Source organism: Equus asinus, chromosome X (assembly GCF_041296235.1).
Source record: "Equus asinus isolate D_3611 breed Donkey chromosome X, EquAss-T2T_v2, whole genome shotgun sequence".
Taxonomy (NCBI): Eukaryota; Metazoa; Chordata; class Mammalia; order Perissodactyla; family Equidae; genus Equus; species Equus asinus.
Window position 1 is genome coordinate 125083910 of NC_091820.1, and position 25707 is coordinate 125109616.

At 41.5% G+C, this 25707-nt stretch overlaps 1 protein-coding gene across 3 annotated transcripts in view; it reads left to right on the forward strand.

The window, feature by feature from the left end:
• Window positions 1–15789: 15789 nt before the first annotated feature.
• LOC106823987 (transmembrane 9 superfamily member 2-like) overlaps window positions 15790–25707 on the forward strand; it is a 97063-nt gene continuing 87145 nt past the window's right edge. The window contains exons 1-3 of one of the 3 annotated variants that reach the window (XM_070502481.1): window positions 15790–16197; window positions 23773–23840; window positions 25384–25477. In XM_070502481.1, the coding sequence (XP_070358582.1) occupies window positions 16015–16197; window positions 23773–23840; window positions 25384–25477 (345 nt within the window). In that variant the 5' untranslated portion in view covers window positions 15790–16014. The remainder of the gene's footprint in view (window positions 16198–23772; window positions 23841–25383; window positions 25478–25707) is intronic. The other 2 variants (XM_070502479.1, XM_070502480.1) reach the window with 2 other exon arrangements.

Consider the following 25707-nt stretch of genomic DNA (forward strand, 5'->3'; position numbering starts at 1 on the left):
GAGGGACTCTGGCTTACAGGCAGTCGGATAAGCAGGCCTCACACTGCCTAAAACTCATCTCTGAATCCCATCCCTCCTCCTCATGAGTCTTCTAGATTTTTCCCTTTACTTCTTTCTCTCTGTTTACTGTTTTGGATTATCATTAAACATAGTTATATTTTCTCTTTAATATAATTTTTCCCTTGACCCATTGTTTCTCTCCAGATGCCATCTCAATGATTGCCTCATAGACTGAGTCAAGCAGTATTACCTCACCACTAGGTGTCTTTGGCATATAATCAGTGCTAAATACACGTTGGCTGAATTACTTGCAAGCTCTTTTTATCCTCCATGGTGCTTAGTATGAGATGGGCGCATAGTAAGGATTTAGCGAATACTGGTGACCTTGTCTTAAATCCCAATTTATTTGCAAAGGGCTCACATTTTTTACTAAAACAAATGGACAACAAAGCAAAACAAAAACACTCCATAGTTTAAAAAGTTTCAGGGGCCGGCCCTGTGGCTGAGTGGTTAAGCTTGCATGGTCTGCTTTGGCGGCCCAGGGTTTCGCCGATTCGGATCCTGGGCACAGACGTGGCACCACTCATCAAGCCATGCTGAGGCGACAACCCACATGCCACAACTAGAAGGACCCACAACTAAAAACATACAACTATGTACCGGGGGGGCTTTGGGGAAAAAAAGGAAAAATAAAATCTTAATAAATAAATAAAAATCTTTAACCTGTTAAATGATTAAGAAATAACCTTCAGTCATCAAACTAGGGGTCACTCCAAGATGAGTAAGTTGAAGCTCTCTTGTCGGCCTTGCATTTTTACATGAAGGGCAAATGTAACGTCACTCAGCATCCAGTTGTGCCTGTTTTCCAAACTACAGAAACATATCCTGACACATGTTCTAAAAATGTTATCTGGTATGAAGCAAGAAGGAGGAAGGGAGGAAAGAATTTTATGTGATTAAAGATTGGGAGACTTTCCAAACCTCTTTAAGTAGCCACTGTCCAGAGATAGCCTACTTAGCTACAACAAGCAAGGAATAAAAACTTTTTAACGAATGATATCTATATGGGAACTGGCTGAGTGAATGTAGATATAATTCTACTGTATCTTTCTCCACAATAAAAGAGATGATATGTTTTAACCAAACTTAATACTCAATTAAAAGGAGCTAAAATATGCCTTAAAAATATTTCAAATGGGAGGGGTGGGGAATGATGGATTTTTTCAATAAATTGTGTAGAGACAATTAACCATTTGAAGGGAAAAAAAATCTGGATTCATACCACACTTTTTACTCTAAAATAAATTTCAGTTCAAGGATTTACATGTAAAAAGTAGAACCACTGGGCTGACCCCATGGCCTAGTGGATAAGTTCAGCGTGCTCCACTTCAGTGGCCTAGGTTTGCAGGTTCAGATCCTGGGTGCAGACCTATACCACTTGTGTAGGCTATGCTGTGGCAGTTACCCACATATAAAATAGAGGAAGGGGGGCTGGCCCCGTGGCTGAGTGGTTAAGTTCCAGCGCTCTGCTTCGGCGGCCCAGGGTTTTGCCAGTTCGAATCCTGGGTGGGGCCATGGCACTGCTCTTTAAGCCATGCTGAGGGGGCATCCCACATGCCACAACTAGAAGGACCCACAACTAAAAATGCACAACTATGTACCAGCGGGCTTTGGAGAGAAAAAGGAAAAAATAAAATCTTTAAAACAGAGGAATATCGGCACAGATGTTAGCTCAGTGACAATCTTCCTCAGCAAAAAACAAACAAAAAAGTAGGACCACTGGAGTACGAGAAGAAAATGGGCAGATGCTGTTATAATTTTGTCATGAAGACCATCCTTCCATTCCTTCCTTCTTTCATTCATTTAGCAAATATTTATTCAGTGCTTGTTATGTGCCAGCACTATTTTAGGTGCTGAGAAAACATCAGTGAACAAAAAGACAAAAGCCCCTGCCTACCTGCAGCTGACATTTTAGTGAGGGGTGGGGGGATAGACAATAAGCAATAAGCCAAATAAGTAAATAAATTATAAAGCATGTTTGAAGATGAAAAGTGTTATGAAAGAAATAGAGCATAGTAAGGAGCAGGGTCAGGAGTATGGGAGTGGAAGGGTGCAAAATCAAAAGGGTTGATCAGAGTTGGCCTCAGCAAGAGGCTGACACTGAAGCAAAGATAAAGGAGGGAGTAAGCCAAGTGGCTCTCTGGGGGAACAGCATGTCAGGAAGACTGAAGGATACCTGGCGAGTTCTAAGAACAGGAAGGAGGCCAGTATGGCTGAAACGGAGTGAATAGTGGGAGACAAGGCTGATAATTAGCCGAGAGGCCAGATCATGTAGGTTTTTCTAGACCATGGTAAAGACCTTGCCTTTATCAGGGAGGAAAAAATAGTTTTCCCTCTACCCTTCTAGGTTCTTGGCTGAGACCCCTCACCCTATAACAAAAGACAGATCAACAGGAGAAAAAGAAGTTTAATAACATCTGTGCTTCCTATATACAGGGGAGAGACCTGGGGGTGAGGTGTGACCTAGGACAACTGAGAAATTCCCCCAAACGACCCAAGCCATCATCTTAAATACCCTCTTTAGCTAAAGACAAAGGAAGATGTTGGAGAGCGGTGGGGGAGCCAGTTATGGGAGAAGACCAGGAAAAGCACCGTAAACAAGGGTAATGTTGTTATGCAGATTTAAGTCCTTGTCTTCTCCATGATAAGAGTTTCTAGAGATTAGTCATCCTCCTCTTCCTGGTACAGAGAGGGGGACACCCTTACAAATGGAGATTCCCTTATAAATGTAAATGTCTCTTACAAAAGGTAACTTCTATTCGGTTTTCAGAGTTTCTTCTGTGTCTGCTGTTTCTTATCAGCTCAAAATAATCCTCATGCCAAAGGGGCACATTTATATTGGGGTGGAAAATTCTGCTCCTCTTCACCTTTTACTGCACTTGAAATCAGGAGTCACTGGAGGGCCTTGAGCAGAGGAGTGACATATCTGTCTTGCTGTATAACAGGATCACGTTGGCTGCTGGGTCCAGGATACACCACTCTAAGGAGCAAGGGTGAAAGCAGGGAGACCAATTAGAAGACTATTGTAACAGCGACTTGGATCCAGGGGATAGCAGGGGAGGTGGTGTGAAGTTGTTGGACTCGACATATTTTGAAGGTAGAGCCAAAAGGACTTCCTAACACAAAATCCAGATGGCATGAATGAAAAGACTGATTCATTTGACTACAAAAGCATTCATTCTTTCTCAAACTGTTATCTTCACTCCTTAGGTAATCTCATCCATTCCCAGGGTGTCCACTACAATAAATATCCCTATGACTCCAGGATCTATATTACTATGACAAATCTCTCCCTTGAGCTTCTCAACTTGCATATCCAACTTCCTGTCTGATGTTATCACTTGGCTGCCTCAAATTTGTTAACTCATTCCCTTGCCAAATATTTATTGGGTACCTACTATGTGTTAGTCACTATGGTATGGACTGGTATATGATGGTGAATAAAATGAACGTGGTCCCTGCCCTCATGAAGCTTTCATTCTAGTGGGGGGGGGGTGGTGCATGAGAAAGTAAACAAGAAAACAAATAAAAAATAGTGAAAACAGCTATGTAGAAAACAAGTTGCAGTAATAGAGAATTAAATTCTGTGGGAGCAAGGGGAGGAAATTTTTTTTTATTGAGTTCATAATAGTTTACATCAATGTGAGATTTCACTTGTACGTTATTTCTTGACTGTCACCGAATAAGTGCTCCACAAGGGGAGGAAAGTTACTTACAATAGACAGGGAAGACCTCTATGAGGGAGTGACTTGGAAGCTGAGAGTTCAAGGATGAGAAGCAACCACCCATGGGAAGAACTGTAGGAAGAACATTCTAAATAGTAGCAAGAGTATGTGTAAAGGCTCTGCTGAGGAAAAGAATTTGATGTATTTGGAGAACTTAAATGAAGTCACTATGGCTTCGTTTAACATAGTGAACATGGTGATTTAGGGGAAACAATGATAGGTGAGCTAGTTAGCAGGTTAGGAAGGCGTCCGATCACCCGGGACCTTGTAAGTCATGGCTAGGATTTTGGGGGTTTATGCTAAGAACAATGAGAAGCCAGTGAAGGGCTTTAATCAAGGAGAAAAAACTTGAGCTGACTTGTATTTTGGAAAGATCACTCTACAACTGTGTGGAGAATGAGTTATAAAGGGGCAAGCACGGAAGCTGGAAAAGTGAGTGAGAGATGACATGGCTTGGACTAGGGTAGTGATTGTGGAGATGGGGAAAAGTGGACAGATCAGAAAGATAGTTAGGAAGTTGAAATAATGCAGAATAGCCTACCTAAAAACTGGAACCTGGAGCTAGAATGCCTGGTTTGAAAGCTCGGCTTTGCAACTTCCTAGCTGCGTGAATTTGAGCAAATCCATGATTTCTCTGTGCCTCAGTGTCCTCACTTACAAAATGAAGATAAGAATAGTACTTATAGGAAGTGTCAGGATTAAATGAGTTAATATACACAACATATTTATAACATTTTCTAGAGCATAGTTAGCACTACATTAAGTGTTAGCCATTAATATTGATGATGGATTGCCTGTGGGGTGATGTGGGATGCCATCACAACATAGCTTGATGAGCAGTGTGTAGGTCAGTGCTCAGGATCCGAACCTGCGAACCCTAGCCTGCCAAAGTGGAGTGTGTGAACTTAACCACTACGCCACCAGGCTGGCCCCTGCACCCATCCTATCTTCTTTCCTCCTGCTACATTGCATAGTAGTTCCCAAAGTGTAGTTACTTTCCCAGAACAGCAGCATGGCACTGCCTGGGAACTTGTTAGAAATGCAAATTTGCAGACCTCACCTCCAGACCTACAGAATCACAAACTGGAGGAGGAAGAGGCAACAATCTGTGCTTTAACAAGCTCTCCAGGCAATTCTGATGCACAATCAAGTCGGAGAGCCCATGCAATAGAAGAAGAATGCCTCTTCGCATTTAAAGCCAATCCTTCTACCGGTGCTTTGGATAATGTCTTCCACTACTTTCTTGGGAATTTTATATCATTAATTATCCCTTTTTTTCTCCTGTATATCCAGCCACTCCTCTCAATTGGAACTTTCTCATGCACGTTAAAACATGCTCAAGCCTTTCTCATATACAAAAACCCTCTCTCAATTTCTCATCACCCTCTAGCTACCTCATGAGAGTTTTCCTCCCCACCACAGCCAAACATCTTGAAAGAGTTGTTGAGGGCGTGGGAAAATGGGTAGTTAGTAGTCTTATGAGATTCCCACCACTGGTGGGAGGGGAAACTGGTACAGCCTTTTAGGAGAGCAGTTTAGTAGTATCTATTAAAATACAAAAAGTGCAAGCAGAGTCTTTTAAAATTTAAATGAACATACCCTTCTTGTTGCCTTTTTTGCCCAGGGCAGTGTGTATAAGGCAGTTTTTTGCAGAATTGTTAGTGACTGGGGAACAAAAATGGAAACAACTTAAATGACTATCAATAGAGGAGTGCCAAATAAATTATAATCTACTCATAGTATGTAATATCTGTAATGTATCTGTTAAAATGCTGAAGTAGTTCATACTATATATCATGTTATACTATATGTAATATATGCATATGGAAAACATATACAGATGTATGTGTATACATAAAATTATACTGTATATAACAACCGTATATTGATACATAGAAAAAGGCCAGGAAGGACACACCAAGCAAGTCACAGTGGTTACCTCTGGAAGGTGGGGAAGAAGACCAGGCTTGGTGGCAGAGGTCAAAGAAAATTTTAGTCTTCTCTGTAATGTTTTAATTTTTTTTTTTTGAGGAAGATTAGCCGTGAGCTAACTACTGCCAGTCCTCCTCTTTTTGCTGAGGAAGATTGGCTCTGAGCTAACATCCGTGCCCATCTTCCTCTAGTTTATCCGTGGGACGCCTACCACAGCATGGCATGCCAAGCGGTGCCATGTCCGCACCCGGGATCCGAACCAGCGAACCCCGGGCCGCCGAGAAGTGGAATGTGCGAACCTAACCACTGCGCCACCAGGCCGGCCCCTGTTTTAATTTTTTAAAAAGAGAAATATATTTATGTACAACTCATGTAATTAAAAATTAATCAAATAAATGAAAGAGTTGTCTCTGCCAACTACCTCCATTTCATCACCTCTCACGCAATTCTCAACCCACTCCATTCTGGCTTTTATCCTGATCATTTCCCCCCCAAATAGCTCTGTTTCATGCCACCAATGATATCTGTGGCACCAAATCAAAAAGATAAGTTGTTTTCTGCTATTTTACTTGGCTTTGACTACTTTCTCCTTCAAACAGTCTCTTCCCTTGGCTTTCGAAGTCTTTTAATATCACTTTCTTCTGGTTTTCCACCTACCTCTCTGCCTGCTCCTTTTCTAGCAACTCTGCAGCTTATACTTCTTTTTTTTTAAAGATTTTATTTCTCATTTTCCTCCCAAAGCCCCCTAGTTCATAGTTGTGTATTTTTAGTTGTGGGTGCTTGCAGTTCTGGCATGTGGGATGCCGCCTCAGCATGGCTTGACCGGCAGTGCCATGTCCGCACCCAGGATTTGAACTGGCGAAACCCTGGGCCGCCCAAGCAGAGCGCATGAACTTAACCACTCGGCCACGGGGCCAGCCCCCTATACTTCTTTAGTATACCACAAATTGTTGAAATTTTTCAAAGACTGGCCCTAGATCCTCTTCTCTTCTCATTCTGTACTCTCCCATCGTGTGATTTCTTCTATCATCCATAAGCTATCAACTCCCTAATTTGTATTTACGTTCCAGAGCGATATATTCAGCTGTGTGCTTGATATCTCCATTTGTAACTCTCAAAGTTTCCTCAAGTATAACAGGTCCCCCCAAAACCTCCTGATTGCTCTCTATAACTCCTAAACTCGGTCCTCTTCCAATATGCCATGCCTCAGTGAATGGCTCCACGAACCAGCCAGTTGTTCAAGGCAGAAACCGATGAGTCAGCCATGACGCTTCTCTCTCCCTCACCTTCCCATATAATCCATCAATCACACCAAATCCTATCAGTTTTATCTCCCAAATATCTCCTCATGTTCATGGTTAACACTCTCGGTTAACCCTCTAGTCAAGCAATTCTCAAAGTTTGGTTTGAGAACCCCTGGAGGCCCCTGAGACCCATTTAGTGCATTCACAAGATGAAAAAACAATTTGCCCGAGAATACTAAGATATGATGTGCCTTTTCCACTCTCATTTTCTCATGGGTATACTGTAGTCCAGAGGCTGCACGACATGTGATCACAACAGACTGAATGCAGAAGCAAGTATGAGAATCTGTCTTCTATTAAGCCAGACATTGAGATTTGCAAAAATGAAAAACAATACCACTCTTCTCACTATATTCTTTTGTCTTAGAAAATATAGGGTTTTTTTTAGAACAAATAAGCAAATTCAGTAGAAGTTGCAGGAAGCAAAATCAATATACAAAAATCTGTTGCACATCTATACACTAACAATGAACTAGCAGAAAGAGAAATTAAGAAAACAATTCCAGAGGGTGGCCCAGTGGCGTAGTGATTAAGTTCGTGTGCTCCACTTCAACAGCCTGGGGTTCACGGGTTCAGATCCTGGGAGCACCTATGCACCATTCATCAACCCATGCTGTGGCAGCATCCCACATACAAAATGGAGGAAGACTGGCACAGATGTTAGCTCAGGGACAATCTTCCTCACACACACAGACAAAGAAAACAATTCCATTTACAATGGCATCAAAAAGAATAAAATATCTAGGAATAAATTTAACCAAGACATGAAAAAGACGTGTACACTGAAAACTAAGATATTGATGAAAGAAATTGAAAAAGATACAAGTAAATGGAAAGATATTCCATGTTCATGGATTGGAAAAATTAATATCATTAAAATGTCCATACTACCCAAAGCAATCTACAGATTCAATGCAATTCCTTTCAAAATTTCAATGGCATTTTTCATAGAAATAGAAGAAACAATCCTAAAATTTGTAAGGAACCATAAAAGACCCAGACTAGCCAAAGCAATCTTGAGAAAGAAGAACAAAGCTAGAGGCATCATGTTCTGTGATTTCAAACTATATTACAATGCTGTAGTAATCAAAACAGCATGATAGTAGCATAAAAATAGACACATAGATCAATGGAACAGAATAGAGAGCCCAGAAATAAACCCACACATATATGGTCAGTTAATTTATGACAAAGGAGCCAAGAATATACAATGGAGAAAGGACAGTCTCTTCAATAAATGGTGCCAGGAAAACAGGGCTGCCACATGCAAAAGAAACTCAACCATTATCATACAGTAAACACAAAAATTAACTCAAAATGGATCAAAGATTTGAACATAAGATCTGAAATTATAAAACCCCTAGAAGAGATAGCCCTGATGGTCTAGCCATTATAGTTTGGCTCACTCCATTTCGGTGGCTTGGATTTGGTTCCCAGGCATGGAACCATACCACTCATGTTTCAGTAGCCATGCTGTGGCATCAGCTCACATAGAAGAAACAGAGGAACTTACAACTATACACAACTATGTACTGGGGCTTTGATGGGGAGAAAGGAAGAAGAGAAAAAGGAGGAAGATTGGAAACAGATGTTAGCTTAGGGTGAATCCTTCCCTGCAAAAAAAAAAGAACAACAAAAATCTCCTAGAAGGGGGCTGGCCCCGTGGCCGAGTGGTTAAGTTTGCACGCTCTGCTGCAGGTGGCCCAGTGTTTCATTGGTTTGAATCCTGGGCACGGACATGGCACTGCTCATCAAGCCACGCTGAGGCAGCGTCCCACATGCCACAGCTAGAAGGACCCACAATGAAGAATATACAACTATGTACCAGGGGGCTTTGGGGAGAAAAAGGAAAAAAATAAAATCTTTGAAAAAAAAGTGAAATCTCCTAGAAGAAAATATAGGTGATCAGCTCCTTGACAAAGGTCTTGGTGATGATTTTTTGGATCTGACTCCAAAAGCAAAGCAACAAAAGCAAAAATAAACAGGTGGGGCTACATCAAATTAAAAAGCTTCTGCACAGCAAAAGAAACCATCAACAAAATGAAAAAGCAATCTACCGAATGGTAGAAAATATTTGCAACTCATATACCTGATAATGCACTAATATCCAAAATGCGTAAAGAACTCATACAACTCAGCAAAAAAACTGGACAATCCTATTAAAAAGAGGGCAGAGGATCTGAACAGACATTTTTCCAAAGAAGACATACAGATCACCAACACATACATGAAAAGGTGCTTGACATCACTAATCATCAGGGAAATGAAAATCAAAACCACAATGAAATATCACCTCACACCTGTTAGAATGGCTATTATCAAAAAGACAAGAAATAACAAGTGTTGGTGAAGACGTGGAGAAAAGCGAATATGTATGCATTGTTGGTGGGAATGTAAATTGGTGCAGCCACTATGGAAAACAGTATGGAGAGTCCTCAAAAAATTAAAAATAATACTACCATATGATCTAGCAATTCCACTTCTGGATATTTATCTCAAGAAAATGAAAACATGAACTTGAAAAGATATATACACCCCCATGCTCATTGCAGCATTATTTACAATAGCCAAGGTATGGAAACAACCTAAGTGTCCATTGATGGATGAATGGATAAAGAAATTGTGATATACATACAATGGAATATTATTCAGCCATAAAAAAGAATGGAATTTTGCCATTTTGGATAACATGGATGAACATTGAGGGCATTATGCTAAGTGAAATAAGTCAGACAAAGAAAGACAAATACCATATGATCTCACTTATACCTATGTGAAAGCTAACCCCCCCCCCCACAAAAACCCCAACAACATCAAAAAACTAGAGCTAATGGATACAGAGAACAGATTGGTGATTGCCAGAGGTGGGGGGGGGGGCCGGGGCAAATGGGTGAAGGGGGTTAAAAAGTACAAACTTTCAGCTATAAAATAAGTGTTATGAGGAGGTAGTACAGAGCACGGTGACTGTAGTTAGTAACACTGTATTGTATATTTGAAAGTTTCTGAGAGTAAATCTTAAAAGTTTTCATCATCAGAAGAAAAAATTTTGTAACTGTGTATGGTGGTGGAAGTTAACCAGACTTATTTTGGTGATCCTTTTCAATGATTCCTATAATACAGGGATATATGTATCCTTTTGATAACAAGTTGATATTGGTGGAGAAATATGATTCTCAGTCAGAAACTTTACAATAGCAAGGGAAAAACTAAAACTCTCTGCTCTCACCATATCACAGAGCATATAAATTAGAAGAATAATTACTCAAATGAAAAACTTAAACCTCAAAGTGTTAAACCTGTGAAATCAAGCTATTTCAATGGCTGCCTCGCTATATGAAAGTGGTGGGTGTGAAAAGAAGGAGAAGATACACAGTTAACAATCGACTAGTGGAGGAGGCAGACAGGACTCTCATACATTGTGAAAGCGACAAATCAGAGGTATACGTAGGGTACAGCGGGAGTACATACAAGGGGCACTTAATCCAACTGTGTGTATGTGTATGTGTGGATGGCACATGTGTGGAGTCGGGGGCTGTCAGGGAAGATTTGCTGGGAAAAGTAACTTTTAAATTAAGATCTGAAATATACCAGCAAGGTTCCAGCCAAGCAAAAGATAGGAAAGAGGGTGCCAGAATCAGCAGAGCATACTAGACTAACGAACAGTAGGGATCAATTATTTTGTTCAGAGGCTGGAGAGAACAGCCTCTTAGTGTAACTGAAAGTAGTTCTCTGGAGCAGGAGCAGAGAAGAGAATGATTGTCGGAGTGGACCCCCTCACCGCCCTGTCCTTCCCCCCAGCTGAGGTTTGAAACTGGAGAGGTATATGTAATCAAGCAGGTCTTTCTAACCAAAGTTTGGACTTAATCCTTGAGGCAACGGAGAGCCAGTAGAAGATTTTTCAACTTTTTATTTCAGGAAAATTTTAGATTTACAGAAGTGTTGCTAAAACAATACAGAGGTCTCCTATACTTTTCACCTAGCTTCACTTAATGTGAACATCTTACCTAACCATGGTACAATGATCAAACTAAGAAATCAACGTTGGTACAATACTATTAACTAAACTAGAGACTTTATTCAAATTCACCAATTTTCCCACTAATGGACTTTTTCTGTGCCAGGATCCAGTCCAGTACTCCACACTGCATTGTCGTCCAGTGATGGATTCTAAAGAGGAGTGTGACGTGATTAGATTTACATTACGAATTTGAGAGAAACATACTTAGATTTGGGGGAACTGGGAAGGAAAAGTGAATCAAGGCATGAAGCCCAAGGGATAAGCTAGTCTGGTCCTTTCTGCACACTATGAAAGGTGTGATCTGCCCTCTGGAGCTGACACACTGGCCCATCCTGGCACTTTAGTTCCCTTTTTGATGTTCCACTATGCTGATTTAGAAACGTGGTGTAAATAAAGCATGATTCCACTGGATCACAGTATTCCTTTGCTCCACTACTTAATTTTGGCCTGTACACATTAAAGTGAACTGGAAAAAGGATGAGAACCATAGCTCAGATATCTTTAATTCCAAATGGTTAGAAACATGAAAAAAAATTAACTATTAAAGACCTAGTAGTTGCATTAGTCTGTTTTATACATTTTCTTTAACGTGGCCTGAAGCACCTACTTTTGTGATGTGCCATTCCTTGTCTTCTCTGCTTTGACAAAATTGTTTGAGTGACATCACATATCACAAGTTTCATGGTTAAATCTCTCTATGCACCACTGTCAAACATACGTCCTAACCTGAGATTCATATGCTTCACTCAATTTTTTTCTTGCTTATTTCTGAAACATTCATAGTTGATGTAGCTGGAAATTTAATGGCTACATCATGAAATGAGTTTATTTCTGTTTTTATTACCAAACATTTTTCACTTTTTCTTTTTTTTTGGTGAGGAATATTGGCCCTGAGCTAACATCTGTGCCAATCTTCCTTCATTTTATGTGCAATGCTGCCACAGCATGGCTTGATGAACAGTGCTAGGTCTGCGCCTGGGATCTGAACCTGTGAACCCTGGGCCCCAGAAGCAGAGCATGTGAACTTCACTACTATGCCACCAGGCCAGCCCCTTTACTTTCTTTTAGTACTATTATATTTGAGAACTATATTAGATAACAGGAGACTTGCTTCCTAGCCTCAACTTGGTCATCTATTAACTGTATGACCTTGGACAAGCAAATTAACTTCTCTTGGCCTCAGTTACCTCACATAAAACAACTACCCTGCCTACCGCACATGGTCACTGGGAGGATTTTGTGAAATAATGGATGGGCAAGAACTTTGCAAACTCGACTGCTACATAAATAAAGGGGGTATTATCCTTGTTATCTACACTTACTCTCAGCTTTTGATTTCTTTTTTTTTTTTTTTTGCTGAGGAAGATTCACCCTGTGCTAACATCCATGCCGATCTTCCTCTTTTTTTTAGTATGTGGGCTGCCAGCACAGCATGGCCACTAACAGTGTGGTGTAGGTCTGTGCCTGGGAACCAAACCCGGGCCACCAAAGCACAGTGAGCTGAATTTAACCACTATGCCACCAGGGCTGGCCCCTCTTTTGATTTCTAAATGAAGTAAAATATACAAAAATGCCTATGACAGTGTAAGTTACATGGTATTCATTCATCCATCTTTTCATTTATTCTGAATCTATGCATTGTGCTCTTGTTAAGTGCCTGAGTCTGTGCTAGGGCTATGAAGATAAGGAAGAAATGGATCCTGTGCTCAAGAAGCTTACTTTCAGTAGAGGGAGAGAGCAAATAAGTAAGCCAATAAAATGACTAAAGTTTTCTTCACCTTTACACCAAAATACCCCTAATGGCACAGAGGGGAGAATCCATGTCTCTCTGGAGTTTGGGGCATAGACTACATTAAGGAATTAATTTCTTCAAAAAAATTTTTTTTAAAGATTGGCACCTGAGCTAACAACTGTTGCCAATCTTGTTTTTTTTCCTGCTTTATCTCCCCAAGTCCCCCCGGTACATATCTTAGTTGCAGGTCCTTCTAGCTGTGGCATGTGGGATGCCACCTCAATGTGGCCCGACGAGCGGTGCCATGTCCATGCCCAGGATCCAAACCAGTGAAATCCTGGGTCGCTGCAGCGGAGCGCGCGAACTTAACCACTCAGCCACGGGCCGGGCCCCAAATTTTATCTTTTAAAAGCCTTGCAAATTTTGCATTCCACACCACAATATAGCCCTGTTTACTTGTTGTTTCTTTTTTTTACACAGCAACCAACCAAGTGAGGTTTATTCTGAAAATACAAGGCCGATTCAATATTTCAAAACCAATGTAATGCATCATATTAATAGTCTTAAGAAGAAACACATGATCATATCAAATGATACCAAAAATTTGATAAAATTCAATATCAGGTCATGATAAAAACTCTCAGCAAACTAGGAAGAGAAGGGAACTTCTTTAACCCAATAAAGGGCAGCTACAAAAAGCCTATAGCTAATATCATGGTTAATGGTGAAAGACTGAATGCTTTCCCCTTAAGATGGAGAACAAGGAAAGGATGTCCACTCTCACCACTTCTAGTCACCATTATATTGGAAATCAAATATAATGGATTGTGCAACAAGACAAGAAAAAGAAACGAAAGGCGTACAAATTGGAAAGGAAGAAATAAAACTGTCCCAATTTGCATACAACCTGAGAAGGTGTACAGGGCTGGCCAGAGGCGGCAGGCAGGCCTCACTCTGGAAGAGGTCTTCAAACTGGCGCATGGGGGGAGAGCAGGCCTTCCTGTTGGGCAAAGCCAGGCCTGTCTAGTGGGTGACTGCCGCAAGGCTGCCCTGGGGCTTCTGCATCTTGAAGGGGGGGATGAGGAAGCGAAAGATAAACTCTGAGAGCACCTGCAGCAGCAGAGAATGTGCTGGAATGGGCCACCTCCATCTCCGATCTCCAGGTTCAGCAGGTGGCTGGAACTGGTGACAATCACACACTGGTGATGCCAGGAGGGTTGTGTGTTTTTGATCAGAATGGGGACGTAGCCTTTGGTGATGCTTCACTTCTTGAGGTTAACAGACAAGGCCGGGTAGGGAGCTTTAATAGAAGACCTCAATGGCACCGTTGGAGTTATACAGGGTGAGGATAGTGATGAGGCAAAAGGGATCACAAACATGCTGACTGCTCCTCTTTCCTGCTTCTTATCTGTCTCTGGCATCGGCGGAGGGGCGGGGGCGGGGGTCTTGTAGGTGACCTGGGTGGCACACCTCCCCCGGGGAGCGCCAGACACCCCACGGTCCCCTCACTTGGCAAGAGCCACCTGGCTCGGTCCCCTCACTTGGCAAGAGCCACCTGGCTCGTAGGCAGCCCCGTCCCACAGCAGTCCTGGCCGGCTGGGTCCTAGTGCAGCTGCTTAGCGCCAGCGCAGGCCTGGGAGACTGGTGGAGCATCCTGTTTAACACACACGCTTTTTCATCCAAAGGCAGACCACAGAGCAATGGTAATGCAGTGGTGAAACACAAGATTTTTATTCAAGCTCTGGTTGCTTCCAGCCGTGACCACTCTCACGCTTCCTAGCTCCCTTTTCCTGTTCCCCTTCTCAAAGGTGGTGTCCCGTCTGATGGAGTTGTCCTGTCCTCCAAATCTTTGCCAGGCCCTCTCCGATTCTCTTGGTCAAGTTCAATCTTTTCACACTCACAACTCCCCTAATTCCGATAGTTCTGACATTTTCTCCTTCATTTCTCCTACAACTTTTCCTACCTCTCTAGTCCAAGAGTTAACTCGCTAAGTTTCTCCATGCCTCTGCTAATGGCCAGCTCATTGCCTTCGTTGTGTCTTGAATCGCGGTCTGCCAACCAGCAGAAGACGCAGACCTCTTGGAGCAGGGAACTTGGACAGAAAGGCACTTGGCGAGGCGCACACGTCTCAGCATAAACAAATGACCTCTTGTTCTCCAAAGCTGTGGAGACACAAGGAGTAATAATAAGAAGTTCTTCTCTTATCTTTGTCCTATGATACCTACAATTCTCTCTAGGTCCAAACACAAGCACTTTTCATTATAGGACGGCACAAGGAGCAGGAGCTATGGGCGACGAGGATTCTTACGGAGGTCGCAAAGTAAGATCCCCGCCGCTAAGATAAAGAAAACTTTCCTTCAAAATCTAAGAGCAACCCCCGCTTTCTCCTCCCCCCTCTTCTTCAGTCTTTCCCCCTTTCTTCCTCCAGACCTGCACTGTCCAGTAGAAATATAAGGCGAGCCACAGATGTAATTTTAAATGTTCTAGGAGACACATTTTAAAAATAAAAAGAAACAGGTGAAATTAATTTTAATAACGTTTTATTGAACTCAATAGATCGCAAATACTATCATTTGAACATGTAATCAATATAAGAATGGAGTGTTTTGTGTTCTTTTTATCGTGCAGTCTTTGAAACTCGGTGTGCATTTTACATTTACTGAACATCAATTTCGGACTAGATACATTTCAAGCGACTAATACCCACCATAGCGGGCAGCAAGGCCCTGGAAGTCCCCCTCTTCCCCCTTCCTACCCCGAAACCTCGGCCGCGAGAAATGAAGATGGCGGGACGGTTAGTACTGCTACTTTGGGGCTGAGAGAGGCAAAATCGTGAGGATGGGAGACCCTGTGATGTTGAGATGTTGAGAGCTCCCAAGCAGCCTCCCCCGCTCTCCCCACCCCCCCAGCTCCACGAGGCATCGCCGGAACCGCGGGAAAGCGCTGAGCTGCCCAACGTGGGGGTTGGGGTGGGGCGGAGGGGCGGAGGGCGGGGTGGAAGGCGTGGTGGGGACCCGCGCGCATGCGTACCGCGCGCGCTCACAAATGCAGCCCGGCGCCGTAGCAACCGGGTTCCAAGCCAGCGTCTCGCTCAATAAGTGGCCTTCCCGGGAGTTCTAGTCCCACCACCCGGTCTCGGCTCTTCCCTGTCCACGGTTCTTCCTTGTTGTTTTTGCTTCTTCCCTCCACTAGTTCCGATCTAACCCATGGTGTGTGTCCCCGAGCGCTGAGCCAGCTCCTAAAATGAGTACTTGTGGTTTCCGCGTGGGAACCAACCTCTGGCGCCTCCGGTCTGCCCTCCCCAGGCTGCTGCTAGGGCTGGGGCTGCTCGTGGGGCTCCAGGGCCCGCCCTGCGCTGCTTTCTACCTTCCTGGGTTGGCTCCGGTCAACTTCTGCGAGGCGGACCGAGAGACTGCAGCCTGCAAGGTGAGGACCACAGAGGGAGTGAGCTATGAGGGGAAGGCTTCGGGTAGGGGCATAGGGCACACCGGGGATGCTTAAGCCCTCTCTGGGGATGTGTTTCAGGGTCTCAGCCTCTGTGCCTCGCGCTTGGGTGGATCCGGATCTCCCTGATGCTTTTCCCCTCCCTCTCGGCTCCTCCCCCTGCCTCCTCGGCTCCTCCTCCTCCTCCCTCACAGCTCCTCCTTTTCCTCTTTTTCTCTCGGCCCCTTTCCCTCGGTCTAGGCTGCTTCTCTTCCCCTCCCTCTTGGCTCCGCCCCCTCCCTTACACTCTTCCCTTTTGGCTCCGCCCCCCTCTCAGCCCGCCCTCTCCCCTATCTTGCTTCCTGTCTCTCCTCCTCCTCCCCTTTCGGCCAACTCCCTCTCAGCTTCTCCTCTCTTTTGGTTCCTCCCCATCCCCCTCTCTTCTTGGCTGCTCCTCCTCCTCTATCACAGTCCTCCCCCCACTTCCCCCTCCTCTTGGGTTCGTTCCTCTCCCTCTCAGCGTCCTCTCTCTCCTCCTCCCTTCTTCCCCTCCCTATTGTCCCCGTTATACAATCAGACTCCCTTTCAAGATTCACCTACTGTGGGCTTTGTTGGATACGTCCCCGCCATGTTTCTGTCACCCCTCACTCCTGTGGCCTCACACTTTTACCTCCTTAATTCTTCTTAATTCGCTTTGGTTTCCCCTGGGCTCTTTCTCCGCAAACACCAAGATAATATTATTTACCTCTCAGACTTGTGAGAATAAAATGAGACAACGTATGAAAAGCACTGACGACAGCACTTGGCACACAGTAAGCTTTCAATAAGTGGTAACTGTTATCACTGGTGATTTTCTTTAGCCAGAGATATCTGGCCCAATTCCTTTTCCGCGTGTCCCCCAATCTCCGGTAATTTCTTGACTTCCTTCTTTGGCAGCCTTGTTTTTGTAACTGTAAGCTGACTCAAAACAATTTGTTTTTGCAAGTAATCGATTCAAAAGGTCATAAGGCATGAGACATTTTCTGACCCCTAGTTGCCTCATCTGGTATAGGGGGGAGTGTTCTGGTAGAAGGCCCCGCAAAGGCACTACAAAGTTGAGAACAGTGCTGGGTGTGCTGTGACTATAGCCTTCGCCACCTGGAAAGTTCCAGGGGTTTTTAAAGGCCAGTTCTAGGTGCAGCAAGTTTGCTCTTAAAAAACCTGGAGCTTGCCTTTTCCTGTGAGAAGTACTGATAGCAATGTTTTGAACCAACATCTTGCCAAACACATGTAATATAAGAAATGGCACTTAAAAATATATCTGCCTTTTCCCTGACTGGCGATACCTGGTCCTGGCTCTTTATTCTTTATTTCAGCAGGCGTCCTCACAAGAGACATGATCTTTAACCATAACAAGTGTGTGGAATTTCTTTTCTGTAAGCTCTTTTCTTTTTAGGCTGCTCCTCACATCCCTAGATGCAGTCTGCTTTTTGTTCTGAGATTGCACCTTCTCTCTTTTGGTGAGTCTCTCCTTTTTATGCTTAACACTCCAAACTTCCCTAATTTGGTAGTGTCCAGCTCCTTGATTTTTTTTAGTTTTTAAATTTTTACAATTACAAAAGCAGTAACAGCCAACCCTGATGGCCTAGTGGTTAACGTTCGGCACTCGCTGCTTCGGGGAGCTGGGTTCGTTTTGGGCTGCAGAACCACACCACCCCTCTGTCAGTTGCCATGCTGCAGTGGGGGCTCACATAGAACTAGAAGGACGTACAACGAGGATATACAGCCATGCACTGGGGCTTTGGGGAGGAAAAAAAAAAAGCAGTAGCATGCATGGTAGGTGGTTAGAAAATGCATATAGGCAAAAATAAGAAAAGAAAAACATTTCTAACAACTAGAGAATTCCACTGTTGATACCTTAGCTGGTATTCTAAATTTTTTTCTATGCATGTTCATACCCACGTATATTTTTAATAGACTTTTTTAAAGAGCAGTTTTAGGTTCACTTTAGGTTCAATTTAGTTTTAGGTTCAACTTAGTAAAATTGAGCAGAAAGTATAAAGTTCCTATGTACCCCTGCCCCCACACTTGCATAGCTTCCCCCATTATCAACACCTCCCAGTTGATGAACCTACATTGACACATCATCATCACCCAAAGTCCATGGTTTACATTACTGTTCACTCTTGGTATTTTGCATCCTATGAGTTTGGGAAAATGTATAATGACATGTATCCATCGTTATAACAACTTACAGAATAACTTCACTGCCCTAAAAGTCCTCTATGCTCTCTGCCTCTTCATCCTTCCCTCCCTTTAAGCCTTGACAACCACTGATCTATTTACTGTCTCCATAGTTTTGCCTTTTCCAGAGTGTCATATAGTTGGAATCACACAGTATGCAGCCTTTTCAGATTGGCTTCTTTCACTTAGTAATATGCATTGAAGGCTCCTCTATGTCTTTTCATGGCTTGATTGCTCCCTTCTCTCTAGTGCTCAATAATATTCCATTGTCTGGATATATCACAGTTCACTATCTATTCACCTACTCTGAAGTACATCTTGGTTGCTTCCAACTTTTGGCAATTATGAATAAAGCTACTATAAACATTGTGTGCAGGTTTTTGTGTGGACATAAGTTTTCAACTCCTTTGGGTAAATACCAAGGAGCGTGATTCCTGGTTGATATGGTACGAATATGTTTAGTTTTGCAAGAAATCACTGAACTGTCTTCCAAAGTGACTGTACCATTTTACATTCCCACCAGCAATGAAGAAGAGTCCACATACATTTTTTTATTGAGGTGACATTGGTCTATAACATTATGTAAATTTCAGGTGTACATCATTATATTTCGACTTCTGTATAGACTACATCACGTTCACCTCCAAAAGTCTAGTTTCCATTCATCACCATATAAATGTCCCCCTTTACCCCTTTCACCCTCCCGCCACCCCCCTTCCTCTTTGGCAACCACCAATCTGTTCTCTGTATCTATGTGTTTGTTTACTGCTGTTGCCCACATGCATTTTTAATCCAAATAAAATCATAGCGTGCACGTTATTTTGTAACTTTCACTTTTCTGTTAACAACTCCATCTTTCCACATCAATACATTTTTATCTCATCTATTACCTAGTTCATAGTCAGCGTTCCCCAGCTATTGCCAAAATAGCCAAACCACAATCCAATCTAGGACCACAAATTGCATCTGTTTGTTATATTCTTATAGCTCTTTTATTTTTATTTATTTTTTTCTAAAGATTTTATTTTTCCTTTTTCTCCCAAAGCCCCCTGGTACATAGTTGTGTACTTTTAGTTGTGGGTCCTTCTAGTTGTGGCATGTGGGATGCCGCCTCAGTTTGGCCCAATGAGCGGTGCCATGTCCGCACCCAGGATCTGAACCAGCAAAATCCTGGGCCGCCACAGTGGAGCGCACGAACTTAACCACTCGGCCACGGGGCTGGCCCCTCTTATAGCTCTTTTAATCAAGCACAGTTCCCCCTTGTTCTTTTCATAACACTGACTTATAAAAGAGACCAGTCTGGGGGCCAGCCTAGTGGTGCAGCAGTTAAGTTTGCATGTTCCACTTTGGTGGCCACGGGGTTTGCCAGTTTGGATCCCGGGTGTGGACCTACACACTGCTTGTCAGGTCATGCTGTGGCAGGTGTCCCACATATAAAGTGGAGGACGATGGGCACAGATGTTAGCTCAGGGCCAGTCTTCCTCAGCAAAAAGAGAGGAGGATTGGTGGCAGATATTAGCTCAGAGCTAATATTCCTCAAAAATAAAATAAGATGACTTTAGAAAAAAAAAAGAGACCAGTCTGTTTTTCCGGTGGACTGTGCCTCCTCCAGGATTTGTGTTTGCTGCCTTGTGATGACATTTAGCTTGGTTTAATGGTTAAACTTGAACCCTTTGGAAAGTAATTTGAAATATGTATCAGAGTCTACAAAAATGTTCATCCCCCTTGATTGTAATGATCCCTCTTAGAATAATATGCAAGGACACAGGCAGATGAGAAGTTTTCTCTGTGAATGTCTAGCTCTGTGGGTCCTTGCGTCACATAGTGCCCCTCCATGGGGGACGCCAGTATTATCAGTTTCTTGTGTATCCTTCTAGGGATTTTATGAATATACAAACAAATATGTATTTATATTCTTTTTTCTTCCTTTTTTTTTACATGGATGGTAGCATACTGTTCTTATCTTCGTGTACCTTTATTCATTTAACAATATAGCCTGGAGATTGTTTTATATCATTGCACAAAGAACATCCTCATTCTTTTATAATGGTTGCATAGCATTCTGTTATAAGGATGTGCTGTAATTGATTTACATAGTCCCTTATTTATGTATTTAGCTTGTTTCCATTCTCTTGATCTTACCAAACATTGCTGACTGTGGGAATATATCTGTAGAATAAATTTCTAGGAATGGAATTGCTGGGTCAAAGAATATATGAACTTAACAATTTTGATATTGCCAAAGTGCCCTCCATAGAGGTTGTATTACTTTACACTCCTGCCAACAGTAGGGGAGAGTGCCTGTTTCTCCACACCTTGACAACGTGTTATCAACCTTTTAGATCTTTGACAATCTGATCATTGAAAAATTGTGTGTTGTGATTTTAATTTGCATTGCTTTTATTAGGAATCTTTTTTATTGATAATTTTTTCGTGTAATTAAAAGCCATTTGTACTTTCTTTTCTGTGAACTTTCTGTATGTCCTTCACTCATTTTTCTATTAGGTTAAACATTTTAAAAATTGATTTGTGGGAACTCTTAAATCAGGAAACTAGTCCCTTGCCTGTGACATCCTTTTTCCAAGTTTGTCAGTTGTCTTTTGGTTTTGCTTATTGTGGGTTTTTTTTTTTTTGCCATTTAGAAAAATTGGCTTTTATTCTAATGTATCAATTTTTTTTATGGCTTCTGAGTTTTGTGCCCTGTTTTGGAAGGTCTTTCCCATGTCAGTAAGACTATAAAATAATTCTCCCATGGTTTCTTCTGTTGCTTTTATGGTTTAAATTTTAACATGTAAATAAGATTTCCTGGTTTAATATATGAGATAGGGATCCAACTTAACTTTTTTTTCCCAGATCACTGACCAGTTGTCTTAACACCGTTTATTGAATAATCTATCTTTTCTCCACTTGATTTGAGAAACCATCAAGTTCCTTTAAATATAGTAAGCTCCAAATATGCATTTTAAAATATAGTTCAAATCTTATATACTTTGTCAATTTTGGGACTTTAGATGAGAACTATTATCCTTAATTATCTTCTATCTTCTTAGAAACTTTTGCCTATTCACCTTTATAAAACTATAACTGATATATGTTGCTAGTGCTCAATTTCTGATTAGATTTCACTGAGTGCAGACACAATTCTCTGGTTTCACAGAGTTATAGTAAGGCTATTTATATTTGTTCCCAAACTTGGTAATTTTCTACATCCTCTTTTTAAAAAAATCTAACCATAGAGTAAAGATGATAGTAGATGTTCAGTTTTTTTTTTATTAATGTTATGATAGATTACAACCTTCTGAGATTTCAGTTGTACATTATTGTTAGTCATGTTGTGGGTACACCTCTTCCCCCTTTGCGCCCTCCCCCCACCCCCCCTTTTCCCTGGTAACCACCGATCAGATCTCCTTGTCAATATGTTAACTTCCACCTATGAGTGGAGTCATATAGAGTTTGTCTTTCTCTGACTGGCTTATTTTGCTTAACATAATACCCTCGAGGTCCATCCACGTTGCTGCGAATGGGCCAATTTTGTCTTTTTTTATGGCTGAGTAGTATTCCATTGTGTATATATACCATATCTTCTTTATCCAATCATCAGTTTCTGGGCATGTAGGTTGGTTCCACGTCTTGGCTATTGTAAATAATGCTGCGATGAACATAGGGGTGCAAGGGACTCTTGGGATTTCTGATCTCAGGTTCTTAGGATAGATACCCAGTAATGGGATGGCTGGGTCATAGGGTATTTCTATTTGTAACTTTTTGAGAAATCTCCATACTGTTTTCCATAGTGGCTGTACTAGTTTGCATTCCCACCAACAGTGTATGAGGGTTCCTTTTTCTCCACATCCTCTCCAACATTTGTCGCTCTTGGTTTTGAATGTTTTTGCCAATCTAATGGGTGTAAGGTGATATCTTAGTGTAGTTTTGATTTGCATTTCCCTGATGATTAGCGATGATGAACATCTTTTCATGTGTCTATTGGCCATATTTATATTAGATGTTCAGTTTTTTTAAAAAACAGTGTATGGAATTTTGAAAAGGATAAAGTGATTACCCAAGATCTGCTGTTTTAGTGATTTGAAAAATCCTATCTGGTAAATTCTCAAGAACACAGCTGAGACCCAGGAAAGTAAGCAAAAATGTCCCATGAAGAGTCAGGATGGACGTGATAATTTTCCTATGCTCACTCTCATGCTCTCAGACAGTCTTTGCAATATAGTTTTAACAAATCTGGTTACTTATTCCACATATTGAGGGCTTGCTCTCTAGCAGATTAGGGGGGAAAATAGAAGGGAGAGGAGGCATACTCACAACTGACAGCCAAAAAGAAAGAGACGTAAAGTCTTTACAAACAAGTTTTAAGTTCTTTGGTAGGGGTGAGGGGGTGCGGGTGGCAGGGGTGTGGGTAGTCATCTATTGCCATTTAGTTTTGGGGCAAATAGCTCGTCTTACCTCATTTGATACTGAAGCTGTCACAGACTCAAAGCAAGTGCAATGATTGATGTTCAAAATGACCCTGAGTCATCAAGCAAGGTTAAATGGTGATTATCATTTTCTGTTTAAGATAGGAAAGAGTGAAAGGAATTTTAGCATGTTTCTTATAAAATTGGCTAAAATAAGACAGAAAGCACTTACGCAATAACTTAATTTTTTTATTTATATTTTTTATTTATTTATTTTTTTTTTGAGGAAGATTAGCCCTGAGCTAACTGCTGCCAATCCTCCTCTTTTTGCTGAGGAAGACTGGACCTGAGCTAACATCCGTGCCCATCTTCCTCTACTTTTCCTTTTTTTATGTGGGATGCCTACCACAGCATGGCTTTTGCCAAGCGGTGCCGTGTCTGGACCCGGGATCCAAGCCGGTGAACCCCGGGCCGCTGAGAAGCGGAACATGTGAACTTAGCCGCTGCACCACCGGCCGGCCCCAACGCAATAACTTTAATTATCTCAAGTTCTTAACCTGAGTTCAATGGATTCCAGGAACTAGGAAGCCTCTTAAAACTGAACAGAGAATTTGGTGACTGTGTGTGCTTTTCTGGGGAGAGGGGCCATAGCTTTCATCATATTCTCAAAAGGTTCTATAATTAAAAAAGCTTACGAACAACTGAGATATCTGAAAAATTTATGTGTTCAGAGAACCCAGTGATGCCAGATAAATGAAATGTTATGAACTTATAGCTATACTGTGTTATAAATTTATAGCACTGAACTAAGTTATAAATTTGTAACTATACAGTTATAAATTGATGGGAACAATAGACCCAATTACCTTTCAATTACTTCATTATGTATTTTGCAAGCGCTCCCTTGTTTTGCTTTGTATTATTAATGGATTTTTTTTCCTTCTTATAGTCATCAATAGCACTGTTTGTAAACAGACTGGACTCAGTGGAATCTGTCCTACCGTATGAATATAATACGTAAGTTATAAGTATTATAATTATACCTGATATAATTGATATAATTGTGTTAAAATGTGCCTTAAGTTGTTAAAGATAGTGAATGAAAGCCCCGGATGTATTAAGAAATGTGGTGGTAATATTGTAATAAAGATAACATGAAAAAAAAGATTAGAAGAGAGAGCTTTCGATGGGAGACAAGTGCTTAAAATATTAGGAAGTTGCCATACTTGATTTTTCTTTCTAAGAAAGGCAAATTATAAATTTACTACACTTTGAACTTTTAAGAAAATATCTTTGCGGAGTTTTAGCTTATTTCCAAAACATGGAATCGGTTTTATAGTAAGATTTTTAATGGATGAAGGTGTTTAGTTTAGTAGTGAGCAGTTATTATATAATCACGATTAAGTATAATCAATCATTTGAGAATAACAACAAATGATGTACTTTTTAGAAAAAATGATTGTAGTTCCCGTTGGTATTAACTTATTTACACTAATAAAGCAGAAATAAAATCAGGTCTAATTTTCATTAAGATACCAGGTGTAAATGTAGGGTGTTAGTATGCATATTTAAAATATTTCACAGGCCTACCATTTATTTTGTCTTCTAATTAAGCCATTTTATATTCAAATTTACTTAAAAGTAGTTGTGATTCTTTTCACCCAGTAACCGTTTGATTTGTGAGTGTGTGGGAATGTGTTTGGGGGGGATCTTATTTTTTTAAGTTTTCCTTTGATCAGAACTGATAATTACAGTTTCTAAATGTCTCAGGTTAGAATTAGTACAGGCTTTAAACTATTGTTTGCTAATTTTTACATAATTTGAAGTTTGACCCTGTAGTTTTTTTTTTTTTGAAGAAAACTGGCCCTGAGCTAACATCTATGCCCATCTTCCTCTACTTTATATGTGGGATGCCTGCCACAGCATGGCTTGACAAGCAGTGCATAGGTCCATGCCCAGGATCTGAACCAGCAAACCCTAGGCCACCGAATTGGAACGTGTGAACTTAACGACTGCACCACCAGGCCGGCCCCCATTAGTTTTTTTTTAAGATTGTGATTACCGGGGCTGGCCCTGTGGCCGAGTGGTTAAGTTCGCGCTCTCCGCTGCAGGCGGCCCAGTGTTTCGTTGGTTCGAATTCTGGGCACGGACATGGCCCTCCTCATCAAACCACGCTGAGACAGCGTCCCACATGCCACAACTAGAAGGTCCCACAACGAAGAATATCCAACTATGTACTGGGGGGCTTTGGGGAGAAAAAGGAAAAAAATAAAATCTTAAAAAAAAAACTTTCTTAGAAAAAAAAAAAAAAAAGATTGTGATTACCTACATGACAAAAGTCAAGAGCAGTACCATAAGCATTTTAAATAATTAATTCATAATTATCAGAGGTTAAACAATCTAAAGAGAAATATTTAATGAGGTCTATAAATCATAATTAGACACATTCTGGGTCATATTTTTAGAAGCATCTATCATTAACAGTGGAGAGGCTAGATAGATGACAAAGACTAATTTTTTTGCTGATGTTTTTATCTTACTTAAACCTCTCCTCTTTTAGCTTTGACTTCTGTCAAGACTCTGAAAAGAAAAGTCCTTCTGAAAACCTTGGACAAGTGCTATTTGGAGAACAAATAACATCCTCTCCTTATCAGGTTATTCAGCCGACCTTGTTATTAAATCTTATTTTAACATGAATCTTCTCAAAACTGACTACCCATAATGGTGGCAAAGAGTCTTTGTTTTAAAAGGAGGTGGAGAGAAAGAAAAGGAAGTAGAATGTAGTGTTGCCAGGAGAATGCATTGCTATATGCTCTTTAAGCCATTTGCGTTAGTTTGTGGTTCCACATCAAGGTTTTACCTTTCAAGTTTTATTTTTGCTTTT